General features: G+C 35.9%; 1 protein-coding gene across 1 annotated transcript; it reads right to left on the reverse strand.

Annotated features, from left to right (window-relative positions):
- Window positions 1-335: 335 nt before the first annotated feature.
- Window positions 336-14,705, reverse strand: LOC113231833 (putative carbonic anhydrase 3; the record flags this gene model as incomplete). The annotated part of the gene is made up of 7 exons (XM_026466366.1): window positions 336-1,166; window positions 2,076-2,303; window positions 5,580-5,685; window positions 6,945-7,083; window positions 8,041-8,205; window positions 9,356-9,403; window positions 14,645-14,705. Coding segments are annotated over 7 exons (1,005 nt in total), but the record flags the coding sequence as incomplete, so codon positions are not given.
- Between the last annotated feature and the right edge of the window lie 4,508 nt (window positions 14,706-19,213).

The following is a 19,213-nucleotide window of genomic DNA, read 5'->3' on the forward strand; positions in this document are numbered from 1 at the left end:
TAGTGCTTTAAGAATAAAAAAGCATGGTGGCTCGAGAATTATATGTTCGGGAGTACATAATCAATCTTGAATGAGTAGTCTTGAGTGACAAAGACCCTGCACTGTATTAAGACTCACAACAGTAAATGTGAATACTTGTTGATGACGATATTTGTAATAAAGACTTAATATCAATTATGCACTTTAGATGGATTTATGCTAACTTCACTTACTATAAGTGTACTTAGTTCAATTTTATCAAAATATTATTTTAAACACTACTATAGAACCAATTATTTGATTAAGAGATGGAAATCAACACTTTCATTAATCTGGCATGTAAAGGAATCAATTAAACCTCAAAATCATGTCCCCAATGTCTATGTCGCTTGTTTGGAGCGCTGCAGTGATGCAACAGCCACGCATCTGTATCGCTTAATGTAATTTTTAAGCTGGGTTTTCACTACACGAATGCTCGCGGACTGAGTACGAGTTGTTAGATCGTATAGGCGTCCACTCGGCTTTTGGTTCACAATCAAGATGCTAACGACTGATCTGGTGCTGCGAGGTATATGAATTGTAGCAGATATGTTAATGGCTGAAGTACAAAATCATGGAAGGGAAAAAAATTTAAGAGAAAAGTTTGGACCAGAAAGGTGGACTTAAAGACGTGACCAAATGAGTGCTTTAAATGAATTTATCCGAGAAGTAGGAAAGAAAGGTAAAAACACTTTTAAAACCTCATAAAGTCACATTCATTCCACTTTTTCTTAGTTGGTGCTATGTTGTGTTCATAAAATGATTATACTCGCAATAATAGAACCGCGTCCGAGTCATCATCCGAGAGGATTCGGTCCGACTGTACTCGTATTGTGAAAACCCGGCTTTAGTTCACTTGCTGCAGCACTTCTAATTTGAAGGCACCCTAACTATTGGTATATGCTAGTTAAAAACAGCATAAACAATACAATACTAAAACTACAACTAAGTCTAAAGCTATGGTTTTTACGATCTTTTTTCCTCCTGCTCGGTTTCATTGTGGTGGTCTCAGGCTCGTCCAGTTCGTTGTATACGAAATAGTTATTGTCGATGTTGTAGAAGACGACGCGGTCGCCGATAGGCTGTATCGGTCGGAAGTTGTGCCGGATGTTGCCGTACTCTGAACGGAGCTCACGGAATGCGTCGATCTGTTCATAAAAATTTGTTTTTATGAGATTTCAAAAAATGTTTGCTTTCAACTAAATTCTAGGCGTTCGGAATTTAAAAATATGCATATCACGAACTGAAGTTAATTTTTCTCGGAAAACCTTACAATATTACGGCTATTAACACATATGGCATTTTGCTTTGGGGTAAGGCCGCCGATATCAATAGAATCTTTGTCCTGCAGAAACGTGCGGTTAGGGCAATTTACAATCTGGGCCCCAGGGTCTAGTCTTTGAGAGATAAGTTTAAGGAAATTAACATTCTTACAACCTCACAGTATATTTATGAAAATGTAATTTAAGTTAAGAGGAATAGTAATCTCTTTATGAAAAATAGTGACAGACATAACATTAATACGAGGAATAAAAATAAACTAGCTGTTCTTGATAGTAGTCTTCACAAAGTCAAAAAATCATTTAAGGGGCAATGTATACGCTTCAACAACAAGATTCCGGTTGATATACAAAATTTGCCATTCACGAGGCTTAAAACTATAGTGAAACAAAAACTTTGTACTAAAGGTTATTATGCAACTTCTGCATATTTGGATGACAAAAATTCCTGGTAATAACCCGTTTAGCTCATGGATGTAGTCTCGATCTCTGATGTTTAAAAATAAAAATAAAAAATATTGTAAATGTTATTTACAAAGAGCAACCCCTAGAGTTTCTTGCTCATTCTTCTCAGGGGAATCTGCGTTACGAATGAGCGGTAGAGTTTAACCATTGTCCCGATTCCACGTGAAATAATGCTTACCTATGAAATAAAGATTATTTTGAAGTTTGGTACACTAAATGAGTTTAGACTTGCTAAGCTTCACTCGAAATGTGAATAGTCGTATTCTCTAATATAAATCTAATAGGAGAAAATGTATAGTGATATATTATTACCTGGTCATGCGTCAATCTGATTGGCTGTTCGAAATCGAGCCAAATGACAACTTCAGAACACGGTGGCGTAGTTAGCGAACCACGGTACGTGAAGTAACGTCTCAGGTCGTACGGCAGGATGTTGAGGAAGGAGAAGGGGTTGCTCATTATGACGGTGGAATGAGCTTCAGTCACGTTGCTTAGAGCTGAGGTTATTTCGTCGTAAGCGGGGTGGAAGTGACGGTCCAGCTGGAAATTATAGAATAGCTATTAATACATGTGAAAAAGAACTAAGTATTAAGTACCTGTGGGAACGCGCCCTAAAATGAAGTTAAGTTGATGTCTCGCTCGCTCACTCTCTATGTCAACGGACTCGACCGCGTTTTGTACGTATCGCATAAATAAAACCTAATATCAAATATTAGGGGTTAACGTTTACGACTCATGAATCGATCTTCACCATTATTGCTCCACGACAACGCGAGACCTCACACAGCACGAGAAACCATTTTGACCCTTCAGGAACTGCAGTTAGAAACCATTCGTCATCCTCCGTATTCACCAGACCTTGCTCCAACGGACTACCATTTTTTTCGTGATTTGGACAATTATCTACGTGACAAGAAGTTTTCTTCCCAGGAGGCAGTACAAAATGCTTTCACACAGTTTGTGCAGTCTAGATCGTCGGAGTTCTATCGCAAAGGCATTAATAACCTTCCCATTAGATGGCAGCAATGTATAGATAATAATGGCAACTATTTTGATTAAATAAATTTGTTAAAAATTTAAAAAATAAACAATTTAGATTTTCAGTACAAATCGGCAATTTCATACTTTAATCCCTATTATATTCAAATCTCACAGTGGCGACGAGGACAGTGGACAATAAGTGAAATTAAACAAAAATTGTGACAGGGGAGCATCAAAACATATTAAACAGCGTAAATTTTGAAGCGTAAAAATATGAAGTTGGTAACACGTCACACGATTTGCAGACATTCTACAGAGCCGCCATTTGTAACAGTATCACAACAAAGTTACTTATAATTATTACCTTAATAGATACCTGAACTAAATGGAAAACATTTAAAAAATATCAAACTTCAATTGGATATTGGCATTCTGGTCTACAATCTTTTGGCATCGTTCGGGTAATTTTAGAATTTCTCTCTACATGTAAAATCGTTATTAAAATCATGTCCATTCAAAAAGTTTTGTAATGTCCGAAACAAGTGAAATATTATAATATATTATATACGACACCCTTACAATTCACCAGTTCTGAGCGTTTTTCATGAAATTATAAACTTAACACTTGCCCGCCTATTTTTAAAATGACCATAGACAATATAACATTCCAAAAAGGTATTTATTAGCTAGTGGCAAATACCGCACGGACTTTTTGGCCAAGCTATTACTTTTGGTTCCTATAAATAAATAGCCTAATGATACCATTAAGAGTTTTAAATACCTTACAAATTGATTTTTCTTTAATGTTTGGCAGTGGGAGAATGTGTGCTTCTCAGTTGAGAGGTTGACGGTTTGTGTCTCTGTAGTGGCATGTAACTACGACATTCATTTTAAAGTTGCGTAGATACATTAGTGAATGTTTGGTAGCAATATACCTCTCGCTAACAATAATGAAGAAAAACATCGTGACGTGGATTCACAACCCTTGACAATGTTTGAAATCCCCAACAAAAAGTGTCTTAGTTCTCTCCTTAGATGAGAGCGGTGCCCTGCAGCCGAACGTACCTATAATGATGCGCGAGCCGTGTGAGCGAAGAAACTTTGATCAAAGCGCCATCAAACATTGTTAAATTAGGCGCGTCTTCGTAAAACTTATTAGTCATTCATTTTATTAGCTAATCATTATACCTCATTTTTTTATACAAAATATGTTTATTATACATTCATGCCGGGACAGTTGCTTCAGCTGTAGGTACCAAGCACAAGTCCTGTCATGTATGGAGTACTGCTGTCACTTATGGGATGGCTCTGCTAAATTCCAACTGGCCACCTTGGATTCAATCGACAAGCGTGGCAAGAGGCTTATAGGTGACTAGAAATTAGTTGAAGCGAAGCTGCAGGGCCTTGAACACCGCCGTAGAGTTGCCAGCTTGTCGGTATTCTACAGGATATATCAAGGAGAGTGTGCGATGGAATTACATAATTTGATACCGCCTTCCCCTTTTCATCATCGGGGGACTACACGTGGGCTAGGATTCCACCCCTATGTTGTGGCTATTCCCATGATTCGCACGAAGCGTTTCACTTCCACGTACATATATAGCGAGCGGCTAGAGAGTGGAATTCCCCGCCTGCGGACGTATTCCCGGAACGCTATAACTTGGACCTTTTCAAGGCGAGAGTGAATAGGCATTATTTAGGTGTGCATGCTACATCATCGCCCTCATCATCACTTTTCATCAGGTGAGGTGGAGATCAAATGCGCACCTTCCTTTTTAATAAAACAAAAACGGAAATTATAGCTTTTGTTGTTATACTACATGAGTAATGACATCTTTTGAAATTGTGTTAAATATCATTAGGTACATCGAATGACATTAGATGATTTGTTATTATATCGATCATTACACACCCGAAATTTCCACAACATCGCACTTACCTTCAGGTAATCACCTACAACACTACAACACCTATTTCTAAAGATATATTCATTGGCAAATAAGTTAGCCGGTTGACCTTGTTAGAACCGACACAGATAATGCTAGCCGACATGTCGTTTGACATTTTGACGTGAAATTGTCGGTTATCAAAAACGTTCATTACGAACATGTTGACAAAGGGACACTAATTAATGTTGCTTAGAAAAACCTCTATGTCCATGAAATAGATGTTGTGCGTTTCACTACAGGTACGAGTAGGACCATCAACGCGAAACGCATGTCATTTTCGCTCTTATTACATGAAAATAAATGTAGCGACTCCCAAAGACTGCTAACGCGTTCGCCAAGGTTTGGGTTCTTTTATTTAAACTAATTTTAATTTATAGTAGCAATAGAGCTCCTTGTGAAAGTGTTTGTCCAGGGAAATACTGCCACCAAGCAGTAACGTCAGTATTATTGTGTTCCGGTTTCGAAGGGTAAGGGTGCTGGTGAAATTACAGGCACATGAGACTTGTCAACTTATGTCTCAGGATGACGGACGCAGTGGCAATGCCCCTCAGATCTTTGCGATTTCAAGCTCTGAGTGGCACTGCAACTGTTATGGACAGGCGTGCAGCTTACCACGAGGAGCGCGACTTGTTCGTCCCGTCACTTGATATGATAAAAAGTGAATATTTAGGTGTTACATTTAAAATAATAATGCAGACTATTTAAGGAAAAGCTGTTATTTACATTTATAATACACCACGTATGTTGACAGTAATACGTAATTAATTGTCGGTATTCTACATTTCTTTATAACATTTCCCTATGTCCTTGTGTTATCTTGCAATATGTTATAGGTACATTCGCGTACCGTACTAACGCAATTATTAATAAAGTAGTAGGTAAATACCTCATAGAAAAATGCGAGAACTGTAAGCCCGTCACTATGCAGTATGGCTTCTTTTGGATTATGATATTCTTCTTTATAGAAAACCATGTGAAGCTCCATGGGGAAACTGTAAAAATAAATATTGAACGCTTTAATATTTTGCTACGACTAGAAAGAACAGAAAAATGCTGTTTGATACAGAGTTGTCAGACTGTGCAGAGTTTGGTACGAAACTCTGTCTACGATAGGTACAATAAGCATTCTTATCCAGCACCACATTTCCAAAGCGTCTATCTTCTATTCAATTTGAAAATTGGGGAAAATGGCAGTGAAATAAGCATTACAGGCAAAGAAATAAGCGCTGTAATCTGAGCGCTCAGTATTCGAAAATTCGCTAAAAACTCTGAATTTAATATGCACTTTATTATAGTCTGATATAATCGAAAGTGTATCTTTGATTCTTTGAAAATGAGGTTGATTTTCATAATTATAACCTAATATAAAACTGTCTTTAGTAGGTTTTAACGTTGCTGCACTGCTGTCTTTCGGGGTAAAGGGTAGAGACACACAACGGAATCACAAACACAGATTAGATCTTAAGATATTATGTCCTACGGTTGGCAACGCATGGCGACATTACCTAAGTTGAAGTACATCTTTAATATGGCGAACGTCTGTAATCGAGGTAAACACTTTCCATGTGGCAGATCATCAGACGGAGTTTCGGTTTGTATCTACACCATAAAGGTAAACTTATTGTAGACAATTTAGAACCGTGGGGAAAGATTTTGGGCATCTGACTGTTTTCTTAGAAACAGATGGGAAGCTCTACAAGCGAAAGAGAAGCAAGGGTAAATACGTTTTCCGTCGAATTTATTGGGAAAAAGTTAATGTGGTATCGTATTGGGAACTCAAAGACGCTGAATAAAGATAGTGAGCCACAGTGGTCGAGCGGCTTGCACACCGGTTTTCATGATCGCCATCTCATCTCACGGGTTAGATCCTCGGCCGAGTCAATGTAGAAACTAACTTTTCTATATTGTCTCTGGAATGGGTGTTTGTGGTACCGTCGTTATTTCCAATTCCCATAAGACAAGTTATTTATACTAGAATGTAGTGTTGTGTATCAGTTAATAAATAATATAGGTAACGCAAAACACGACTCGACGTCGGTTGGCACTGAAGAGTACTTGGAATATGTTAATCTGCAAAATCAGTTGTCGAGAGAGTCACAAAACACGACTGACATTTTCATCTGTTAATCGTCTCGAGCTTGTCGAGTATGTAGTTAGAAGTTGACAAATATAAACGGCAGACGAGTCACACAAAATTTGAGCAAATATACAAACTTGTGGAATTTAGAATTAAGCATACGTATCACTGTACCTTCGATGATTAATCTTATCCTCGGAGCCGAAGGTGTCGTTGTCCCCCCAGTGGAAGTGCATCTGGCTGAAGACGTAGTCCCCTTCCAGGGGCCCCCCACGAACACGCGGGTGGGGTTCATTTTGCACCTCTATTAGCACTGGAAAGATTTCAGACATCAAAATGTTTCTAGGTCTTATCCAATGGATGAAATGATAACAATTTATCAAATGTATATCCACTGGTTCTATATAATTTTGCGTAACCGAAGCAACCTACATATATTGTACTTCAGTTTCAAAATTTTTTTTTATACCTGAGTACTTAGAATAATAACGCATAGAAACCTAACCCGCACACGCTAAGTGAGGCAAATTGAAGCGCGCCAAAAGGGCCTACACGAGCGGACGGGCCTTCAGTGCTCAAGGTCAACTTGCACCGCGAACAGATCAAGAATTTTAGCTAAAAATGACGAAATGTGCGGTAAATGAATGTAAAAATACGTCAGACAAACATAAAATAGATACTAACATCACATTCCACAAGGAAGTAAGGCGTTTCAACTTGTGTTTTTATATAAATATTCACTAAAACCGAAAATTAACCTACTACTAAAACTAGCCTTCATGAATTTGATTTTTGCCTCACTTGTGACAGTTCGTTTGATATGAAACTATCATTCTATGCGTTATTATTCTAAGCCTGAGTATAAAAAAAATTGTAATTTCACAAAATGTGATAGATGCAAAATTATTGTGTAGGTACACTAAACAAAAAAGGTACATAGCAACACTTCATTGTTATCGATGTGTATAATCATTCGCGGTAATGCTACCGACAACATGCATCGAAAATGTCACACCTTATTTACACCAGCACGAGGAAGAGAAGCAACAAATACATCTCTTTATGGTAGAATTGGATTAGCCTATTAAGTATAATATAGGTAGTTAATATAATATAATAGACCAACAAGGTAAGGTCTTGATGACTGATTATTTTTCCATAGACATCTAGTTTACGTAAAAATAACGTACCTAAATGACAATGTATATCGGATACATTCTACCACAATTTACAACTCGTGTGTCTACTTCTTCTATAAATAATCACTCACCGGTATGACCATTATTGGTGACATGGACGTCGTCAATGGGGTCATCAAATCCGATGAAAACGATGTCAGGTAGGGAGACTTGCTTCACTTGAAGTACGTTAATGTTGATGGGGCTCTGGTGCTTGCCGGTACACTCGCGATATCGTTCGCCCCAGTGCGATGGACCTAAAATATATGTTAGGTATATCTAAGCAAAGTAACTAAGGTACTAGAAATAGGAGAGCGTTTTGATGTGAAAGATGATGCAGTGTTCGACATCCTTCCGAAACAATGACGCGAATGAAGCTTCATATATGACATTGTCTTTGGAAATCCAAAATCTGGAAATTTGGAAATCAAATTGGCTTATTTAATAGTAATTGTTTCGGACAGAGAAAGGGGTAGACCCCCAAGATAGAAAAGGGGATTGCTTCGATGGTTTGGTTATGCAGAAAGGATGGAAACGTGTCAAGAGGCAGATCTAGTCGTGCATATTTCAATCAGATTGGGGATGTTCTTAAAAAGTTCATATTAAAAGTAGCAACAATAAACGAGCATATAAAGATTCTAGTGCGGAGGAGGCGAATGAGGTTTTTAGGTGCATGGCAAGTGGAGCTTCGTGACCTTTGCCCACCATAATGGAACACGTATCTAATAATAGATACTGATAATTTTAGTGCACCTAGCAACGAACATGTCCGTGTTGATAACGAATCTGAATTCCCAATATCAACTAGCACCCGAAAAAGACGATAATGGGGATACGCTTCATCTCTTGTTAGCAAAACGGTCATATTATGATGTTATAAGAAGTATTGCTGGTTTATATTCTTTCTGTGACTATTTTCTGTTTAAACGAATATGAATCCTACTTTCTTACATGTATTTTAACATATATTTATTGTTTCTTTGGTTATATCATTGTTACTCATTTAAAATCTTTAAAACCCAGTAACCCAGTGGGAGAAAATTTGCTTCTGAAAAGAGAATTCGATGGTTCAAATCCTGTGGCATGTACCTATTACTTCAATTTGTAAATTACGTATATTTGTGAACGCCTAGTAGAAATATTTCTTGCTTGCTATCGACGAAGGAAAACATCGTAATGACCACCAAATAGGTTCTTAGACCTTGGGAGTCTTGTAAAGTCCCAACCGGATCTCACCTTAATGGTTTGATCATGATGATGATGATGAATGCAGTTTAGCATTCATAAAATTCTTTCAATAAAAGACGAAAGAAATAGTTTTTCTTTCGTCTTTTATTGAAAGAATTTTATTCAACTGGAATGTTTCTTATGTTCCGTGTCATGTTTAACTTATGCTGCATACTATACCTATATTGCCATCATATCCAAAATCTTCGCCACGAGTCACTTCGGGTGCTGTAACAAAGAAAATTCATTTAATAATTAAGCTAAGCACTTATTTGGTATTTGCTTTAATAACTTAGATACTTCCATCACTTAATCGTTAACTAAATATTTAAAGGAAATTCACGCACGACCGATTACTAACTTTTTATGCAACGAAAACGTAATTTGTTTGTCTGTTATTTTGTTTATTATTTCGTTTATCTAAAATAGTAACGGCAAAGCGTTTGACAGGTAGTGTTGGTAGTTGGAAATTGCAACCTTAATTGATAGTTCGAATTTCCTTTTTTGACATTTGGGAATGTTTATAAAGGCAATACTTGTCGCTAAAAACTTCGTGAAGAAGTTCACATTAAAATCTATTACGTCCTTAACTCGCTTTGGCAAAGTTAGGAGAACTAGGATCTAAAGCCTCTTCTTAGAGGAGGTCGAGTTGACAATGATGGAGTATTTTTATCGTAAATTTGCCCACCAAACGAGAATGTTATGAAACAGCAGATTTTTCACTTGCTCTGTTCTCCCAAGCATCCATAATACGAGTACCATACCGTATGATTGTTGCCTTGGATTTACCAACAGTTGAATTTTCGTTTCGCATTAAGCTTTAATTTTATTACCAATTAATGTCTTTCTGTCATAAATAAGGTCAATGCCTACCTAAATAAGCCCACCAAATCATCTAAATCAATTATCGACGTTAATAAAAACATAATTAAGAACTTTATGCCTTTCCAAACACCACTTTAGCAACCATGTGGCTGTTTAACGATTTCGTTACCTATAACAGTAATTAAATGCTAAAGTACTTAAAAGGGTTTGGTCTGCTTTAAGGTCTTTTTTGTCCTTCCATCCAACCCTCCATATTTATTATTTGGGCTAAGGCCTTCTTGCTTTCGTGTATTTTTTGTTTGCATTGCATTTAATGTTTTTATAGACAATAAGACTAGAGAAATTAATTTGAAGAGGTCTGTGAAGACTTTGGAGGCTTGCGTGCACTACGAAATCACTTCGAGAATCTGTGGAGCAGGAAATTTGGAAACAACTTATAATTGCCTGTTTTCGGACCATTCTATTCCATTATTGGTCTTCGTGTGTTGTAATTAGTCGAAGTGTTATTAACCTCATTCATACACAATCAATAACACAGGAATACGTCATTAGATGTCGTAGATGGACTGCCGCCGAGTGATGACGATGATACAGATTGCCCTGAGCTTACTGCTTATGTATCATTATTATTTCAGGCTTAGGTCCTTTCAAATTTAATTCTAAAAAAAATATGTATGAAGTATGTACCTAGGTAAGTATGAGAGCATTCATGTGTGCGTGTACATATATGCTACGAGGTGGCACTATGCCTTTGTGTTCAGATTCAGTTTTAACACCGGAATCTGGTCATTACATTATCAAATGATTCGCTCACCATGGCCATTCAACAAAACCACGTGCTAAAGATTCTATAAAAATAAAATGTATGCTTCTACGCTACGCCTACAAAAGTAACTATTATGATGAAAAATAATGCTGATTCTTGAACTAGCTATTATTTAATAATACGTTTTGTTGTCAATGTTTATTGTTTGAGTAGGTGGGTACTTAGGTATTTTTAATAGTTTCTCCATTATCTCGACAATGTAAGTCCGCTACTAGATTTAAGAAATGATGATACATGACAATCTTGGTATTGTCATTAGCTTGGTATTATCTTTATGCGTCTTCAGATTGGCCAACGCAATCGCGTCACGGTTGTCAACAACAATAGCATTGGCTTATCGAGTTGTATTCGGGATTTTCACACAAAAATGGGCTTCCGGTTACTTTGTCACGTCGCGTATCTAAGGACACCCTGTATCCTTGTAAGCATTTCGGATTCCCTTACAAACAAACTGCCTTGAGTAACAAATTACGCGATGTTATTTTGTCACCTTGTTGAGACGCAACTCAAGGTACTCCAACGCCCATTTGTCGTTTTTTGTTAATCTTCAAATTTTCCCGTGACCCGGACGCTGTGAGATAATGTCTTTTGTACCAAATTGATGGCTATCAGGTGTGAATCACTGTACTCTTAATATAAATTAATGCAAGAACTTCATCGTAAAGGCTTTGAGAGTTTTTTTACATGTAATTTGAAAAAAGTTATGAGTTATGTATGACACTTTATAGTCATATGCAAAAAGCAAATAGAATTTAATAATGAGTTGGCAAAAAAGTCCGTGCGGTTTTTGCCACTATCTAACTTTAAATAAAAAATAACTTTTTTCTTTTGAAATATTATAATGTCTATGGTCATTATAAACTTAAAAGTTTAGCGCGCATTTTAAGAATAGGCGGGTAAGTTTTAGTTTACAAGTCATGAAAAACTAAAACTGATGTGTCCTTTACAACACATTGTCTCATTTCATCAGGATAATGCCAAACCACAAACAACTCTACAAAGCTATCTTAAAACTATTGCAGTTAGGTTGTGATGTGTTATCTCATTTAACTCTCATTTCCATAGATTTCCACTTGTTTGACCTTGGTAACGAAAAGACCATCAACGATAGGAATTTTTATGAACGGGGGATTGTAAAATTATCCGACACGTGGCGAAAGATTGTAGATTAACATGGCAAATATATATTTGATTGAATCTATTTTTTTATAATACTTCATTTACACTTGATACCTCACGGGCTTTTTGACCAACACAATGTATCTATTAAAGTGGGGAACGTTTGGATATTGGCTACGTATCGAATTTACAAATAAGGCGAAGATAGTAGGAAAGAGAAACATGGGAAAACGGAGAATATCATTCGATGAGCTCATAAAAGGGATGGTCAAGGTGAGCGGATGTAAGAAGACAAGACCTGGTAATGATTGTGAGAAATGGAGGAGGTATCACCAACAAGAGTGTGTAAGCGAGGCCCACCGTACCTACTATTGTTTTTCATAAATTACGATATCTGTCCTTAGATAAGAAGTAAATTGATGGTTAAGATTGCTTTATTGTTGGTATTATAACATTAAAAAAACCGAATTAGTGTTTTTTTTTATAACGCATAAAGTTGGAACGACACCAAAAATTATTATGACTAAAGCCTTTAAAAATTCGTTAGTACATATCGAGTTCTTAGATTTTCACGATTGTTACACATAGGAGATGAAAATTAAAAATAAGGAGATTAGGTAATTAATAACTTTTGTAACTTTAATGAAAAATTGGGTAATTTGCATTAATATTAGACATAACTGTGGATGACTACCATCTCAGTCAGTAGTGACCGTGAGACCTGTAAAGGGATCGAAACGTTGTTAGTTTGTTTGTAAAAACAAATGTTTGCGATTTAGATGCGACAAAATACTTTTATATCCTATGGCGTACCGAGACTATTAAAGACAATTTCTACGGTTCAAAATACATTATTTTTAGATTATTTCTAGTGCTCAGTTAATATGACATTTCATCCAGTATAACACTATAAGATGTAACTTAGAATACTGACAACATAAATATATATATATAGTACCAGCAAAATCGAAGCTTACCACCGGAAAGGTTATTTTTCCATGCAAATGACGACGGTCATTCGTGACCATCGACAGCTTACTTGTAAAATAAATGCAACTTCACAAAATGATTTAATACCATGGTAGTAAAACATCCTGACGTTCAATACAAATTTATTGATCAGTTAGATCAATATTCTGTTATAAAGACAAGAAAATCATATTATTTTGAGGTTGGAAAGGCTTCAAGGAAGGCTTTGTTGATAGTGAACACCTTTATATGACACAAATCGTCTGCTTATTATATGACGAAATATAGATTAAATTCAAAAGGAAAAATGAAAGGTCTTTGTCCCGGCAGTGACAGAGCGTTCACTCAGCATATGACTGAACGTTATGAACGTCAATATGTTGTATGACATAGTTCGATTGCCAATGTCATGAACTATGATGTAACTCTTTTTTGACAAAATTGTAAATCGTCGAGTATATAATCAGTCACAGACACGAAATAAGGGCCATCCATTCCTGGCAACTTTTCAGGCAAATGGGCGTTATATCACTTTTAAATATCAACTCGTTTGCGCTGAAATCACAAATTAGAAAACTGAAATAGTACAGCGCCAACAACTGGCCTGTGTGTACGTCTCCGTATATTCCAAATATATTCTGTATTTATCGTAATAATGATAATATCTCTAGCAATGGTGGCTGTTCCATCCGGTGGTGTGAAAAAAACAGCAAAACATCTAATTACAAAACAAACGGAATCACATTTCATCGGTAATCAAATATTAAATATGTAATTTTGCAATTTTTTTAGTTAAACTGGTCAATTTGAAGTGAAACAATTGACGACACCCGTCAATTGTTTCGAATTCGGGATGGCTAATCGGAGCGCAGTTGGTTCCGTAATGATTTGGCGGAATAGTTTTCAAACAAATTTAATGACATTTCATCTCTATTTCTGGTTATATACTCAATGTTGTAAGTACGCCTATACTGTTGTAAGGAACAATATGTAGGGGATATCCATTTTTTTTCTATAATAAAAGTTGTGTACTCGACAACTATAACATAACCATTGTTGACAAACGTCTAATTAACCACGCGGCTTTGTACAGGAAACCAAAGCTAGAAACCTTTGAAAAGATTTCGAAATGTAAAAATACAATGTAGTAAGTTATTTTTCATGAAGAAAATCTTACTACAATTTTGTTATTAATTAGTTGGTTCAGAGAGTAGCCCTGTCATGACAACAGACACTTCAATCTTTGTTTAAATAATAATAACAAACTAGTAGAGTATTTTCACAGAAAAATATATAAAACACTTATATGTATGTTTTCATCACGATATCGAATAAATAAATATTAAAATTACTACAATTAGTCGAGTCCATGGGAACTACATAGAACACGAAACGTTGATTTGTTTGAAAAAATCATCATACGCGACTTAGAGAGTCAACACACTAATTAACGGCTTGATTCGGCCAGAAAAATCTGCGGTAAGAACGAAAATGACGTTGCACGTATCGCTTCCGCTCGTGCCGCCGACGCTAAAAGCGCAACGTCTTTTTCGCTCCTAACACAAGAATATAAAGCATTTTTTAATCGATTTAATGCTATTTCATGTAGATAAGTGTGATGGCTCCCTTAGATCCGAAAAAATAAGTTTCATTTCCAATATGTAGCAACGGGAAAACTTAATAAAATGTATCCAAATCAGTAAAAAAACAAACGTTTCACGGTTAGTTACCGTTAAGGTTCCACAGATCGGCGCGAGCGCAGCGGTGCAGGCAAAGTGTAGCGGAACGACGCGGTCACGCGTGTCAAGTTCATTGATAAAAATAATTACGTGTACTGTTGAGGTAAACATAGACGTGCTGTTTCGAGGCCATATTTGTTTGTGCGTAAGTATATTGAAGTATCTGGGAAGACGAATTAAGTCGACGCACATTCCTTTTGTCAATCTCGACAATTACTTACAATTTGTAGCATTTTAAGTACTGATATTATTTTATTGTACTGCACGAATTTATTCTACAATGCTTTAGTATCTACATAAAAATGAAGAAAACTTTAAGAAGAGGCGAGTGTGAACATTTTCTAGCCGTGCGAATTTTTGTATCTGCTCACACTTGATCTTCATTATTTATTTGTGCACTAGGGCTGTCACTAGATCGACGCACTACGTTGTCACTCACCTCTTCAGTCCCTGCGAGACCATGGACGTTGCTATATGTGCGATACATCGAGGTAAATAAAATATGTTTTTATACACGATTAAGTCCCGAACTAAAAATCAAATAATGTGTGAAAATCGTCAAAGCTTAAATTCGTACTTAAGTAAGTAGACACAGAAACGAAATATAATCAGTTATAAGAATGCTTGTAAAAACAATCACAAAAAATAAACGCTTTTAATTTAGAACTATAACTTTCCGCACAGATTCTATTCATCTAGAATGAATTATTCAATTCATTTTAAGTGTACGAAAATATTGCATTGAAATCCAGTAAATAATTGTCAAAGCTGATTATTCATTAAAATGAACAGAATTTTCCGTCACGCTGAACTTACGCCGGTCAAATTCATTGACATCATAATATGGCAAAATCGTCAGCGACGGTAACGCAGCCTACATGACATCTGTCTTCTTGATGTTTTAGATTGTAATTGTAAAACAATTATAGCTATCAGAGAAGGCTATGTGTGTGACTTATTCTTAAAAAGCAATCATCATCATAATCCCATTTACAAGTTTCTTTTACTTATTAATACAAAGATCGAACACTTAGGAAAAATGCCTTCGATCCGGGTGGATTCGAACCAGTGTCTCTTAGCAAACTGCGCCAGACGGTACAATAAAAAAGAAGTTTATTATTATTTCTTTCTTTATTATTTCTTTTTTTTATTGTGCTCTAGATCTAATAAGGGAGACACAACAGTTATTAACACGAAAACAGTTTGAGCCAGCGAAAAACGCACAACGTCTTTTACGCTCTTATAATAATAATAATAAAATATTATCATTATAAACAATAAACATAATAAAATAACAATTTAAAGTACCAAACGTCTCGTCCTAATTAAACTACTTGCATGTCGCTTCTAGTTTTGCCCGTTCTATGTATATTATGTTAACGATTAAACGAAGTAACTCACATTTAAATTAAAAAAAAATATTTTTTTTCTCATATCATGTGAGTGGAAATTTTTGGTGAGAAATAAATCTATAAACCTAATATATCGATATACAGTGCGATTCCGTGTAAATGAATATAGGTTCCCTTACTTTCTCGTAACGAAGTCCATATTCCATACCATTCCATACCTACCAATTTTTTAAAGACCAAAAATAAAATAAACATCGCTTTCATGAATGCGAAATGTTAAAACTCTTCTACTTAGAGAAAACCCGTTCACAGTTGTGTGGCTTATATTGGTTAATAGCAATCAGCAACGCTTCGTGCTAGTAAACGTTATAATGGACAGTACTTTATAAAAATAAATAGCCATTGTCGCTGGCAACGCATACAATGCAAATTGTTTTCCAACTATTTGTCGTTGGGCTGCACGATGCGGAAATGGCTGCGTATTTTTGTTTGCTCTTTGCCTGTGACGTAGATACTCAAAATTATTATTTGTAACTTGTCACTTTAAATCAAACCGTTACAGTATTAAAACAATAGTTAAAAATGACATCAAAAGACATTAATTTCTCCACAAAACATAGGAAACACAATACTTAAAATCTAATAGAAAGTACAATTCAGTGATGCGGACAAAAAAGTTAAAGACTTAGCATTGCTGATTTTCAGTCTACTAGTACCAAATACCAAGCTGTATCAAGCTAATAAGCTGAGTGTACACCAAGTAATAACCAAACTAAAGTAATAATTAGTAACAAGTGAAAGGTTATCTGTGTCATTTTTTATTTATTTACCCTAAAATTTAAAATTTTGTGCTGCTAGGGTTTTTAATTGGGGGCAAGTTGTTACTCGATTTTTGTACAGATACTAGCCATTGCTTAGGTACATTGTTTTTTTAAAAGTTTATAACGTTTTAGCGATTTTTACAAGAGGTGGAAGATCATTCCAACACCTTTCGCTGCGAAACGAACACTGCTCCTGTACAGAGTTAAAAGAGAGAGTCAATAACTGAAGTTGCGGGTACTGCGTACATCGGACATTACCACTGTGTAACTAATCACTCCAGCTAAGTTTTGGGCTAGATACCCAGAAGTTGACGAAACCCTCAAACCCTTTTTCACAAGGAGCTCTACTGCTACTAAAATCTTCAAACCTCTCTCCCGAAAAGTTGCCATTTTGTAGATGTGGTTTTAATACACTAAGTGTGCGATATCTACTTAATAGTACATTGTGTATTAAGGGAGCTAAATAAAAAATTACTAACGGGTCTCGAGTTTTAAAATGCTACATATAATGTTTTTCATCACATTTGTCGGGATATAGATACAACGATAATTTATTTCTTGGATGAATAAATATCGCTTCACAACACAACATTTACGGACTTTGCAAATGGCGGGTTTATTGTTTTTTTAACAGATTGCAGCTATTCCTCCATAGATAATACAATTCAAACTAATATGTTATAAAAGTAGGCACAGATACATGCAGCCACTATGTTATTTAATAATTCATTTTATTTAGAGTTTCAAATTCAAATTACAGTTAATAATATAATTAGGATATTTCTTTTCAAAAATCAGATATTCATTTGATTTTCTGCCGTTCGATTTTTTCTATTTAGCTGTTTCTGTGACCATGGAAAAATCGAAATCGCCTTTCTGTTTTCGAATACAGGGCATGGCACCAACGCAGCACAAGTTACCGCACAGTGCGTTTTTGCTTTGATCGCTTCCGTTCTGGAAATTTAAATCTCAACAATGAATGAGCCCGTGGTTGGCTTGAGACGAAAGTTGATAACGATTAATTGAAAGCTGTAGTCGAAGCAGATTCTTCTTAAACCAATTCGTAATTAGCAGCAGCCTTCAACGTATTGCCGCTTCTCGAGACCTGCCACAACGATTAATGCAGAGGTGTCACGTGAAGAATTGCAATTGACGATGGACAAGCTGGCTGTCAAACAACCGACTCTTGTCAATTACTCTAGTAAACTCACTCTCTCGCTCGCCCACACACCGCACATCGGGCATTCTCAAAACTGCAGGAGTTGCGACTAAAAACTCTCCGACACCCTCAACACTCACCAGACTTTGTTCCACTGATATTTATTATTTTTCGAGATTTTGTAAAAAAAATTATAGGAAACAATTTCAATTCCGATGAGGCGGTGAAAAATGCCTTTAAACAATTCATCGGTTCCCGTTCCCAGAATTTCTATAGCAGAGGCATCAATGAACTTCCATTAAAATGGCAAAAGTACATTGACTATGATGGTCCATACTGAGATTAATTAAATATATATTTTTCATTATTTTTTTTTTCAATTCCCTCTATTTATAACGGCAATTTCATAGGTAAGGACTTATAAAAAATTTAGTGAAATATAGTAGAATTAGAAACTCTGTATATTCATTACGCTATTAAATATTGATAATTGTCAATGTGTAATCGTGTTGTTGTGTTCTCTATTCCCTATAAAATAACACTATACAAATGAACAACGACATTATTCACGCTATGAATATCGTTTGTCCTAAATAACCACGTAACTGTCAGGGTAATAATTGCATACATGTATAATAAGTAAGTTATTATCACAAATTATTTATAAGAATTTATAATAGTCGTGTTTTGTTAGACCTTATTATAATATATATTAGCCACACGAATGAACACCTATTATCCACACGATAAACAACGTTTTTTAAAACGTAATGTGAAAAACGAACACCTAATTGTACAAGATATGTGGGCAATTGCATATTTGTGTTTTCTTTATTGTTTATTTTTTATGATAGTAAGTAACGGGATGAAGAAGTGGTAGGCCTGGTGGTAAGCGACACGCCTGTCAGAGGTAAACAGTTGCAGTGCCACTCTGAGCTTTAAAACGCAAAGTCCTGAGAGGCTCAACCACTGCGCCATTCACCACGACACATGGAGTTGACAAGTGTTGTCAAAGATAAATAGCAAGTAGGGCTTAGATTATATTTTTTTCCATCTTCAAAGAAGTAGGCATAGGTATTATTTTTTTTACGATTTCATGTGAGATAACAGCTGCAGTGCTAGCCAGAGCTTCAAATGGAAAGACTTGAGGGATACTGACACTGCACCTGTCACCCTGAGCCTTAAAGTTGCCAAGTCCCTTGTGCTTGTAGTTTCACCAGTATCGCAC

Source organism: Hyposmocoma kahamanoa, unplaced genomic scaffold (genome assembly GCF_003589595.1).
Source record: "Hyposmocoma kahamanoa isolate Upper Pololo Valley unplaced genomic scaffold, ASM358959v1 66, whole genome shotgun sequence".
Taxonomy (NCBI): domain Eukaryota; kingdom Metazoa; phylum Arthropoda; class Insecta; order Lepidoptera; family Cosmopterigidae; genus Hyposmocoma; species Hyposmocoma kahamanoa.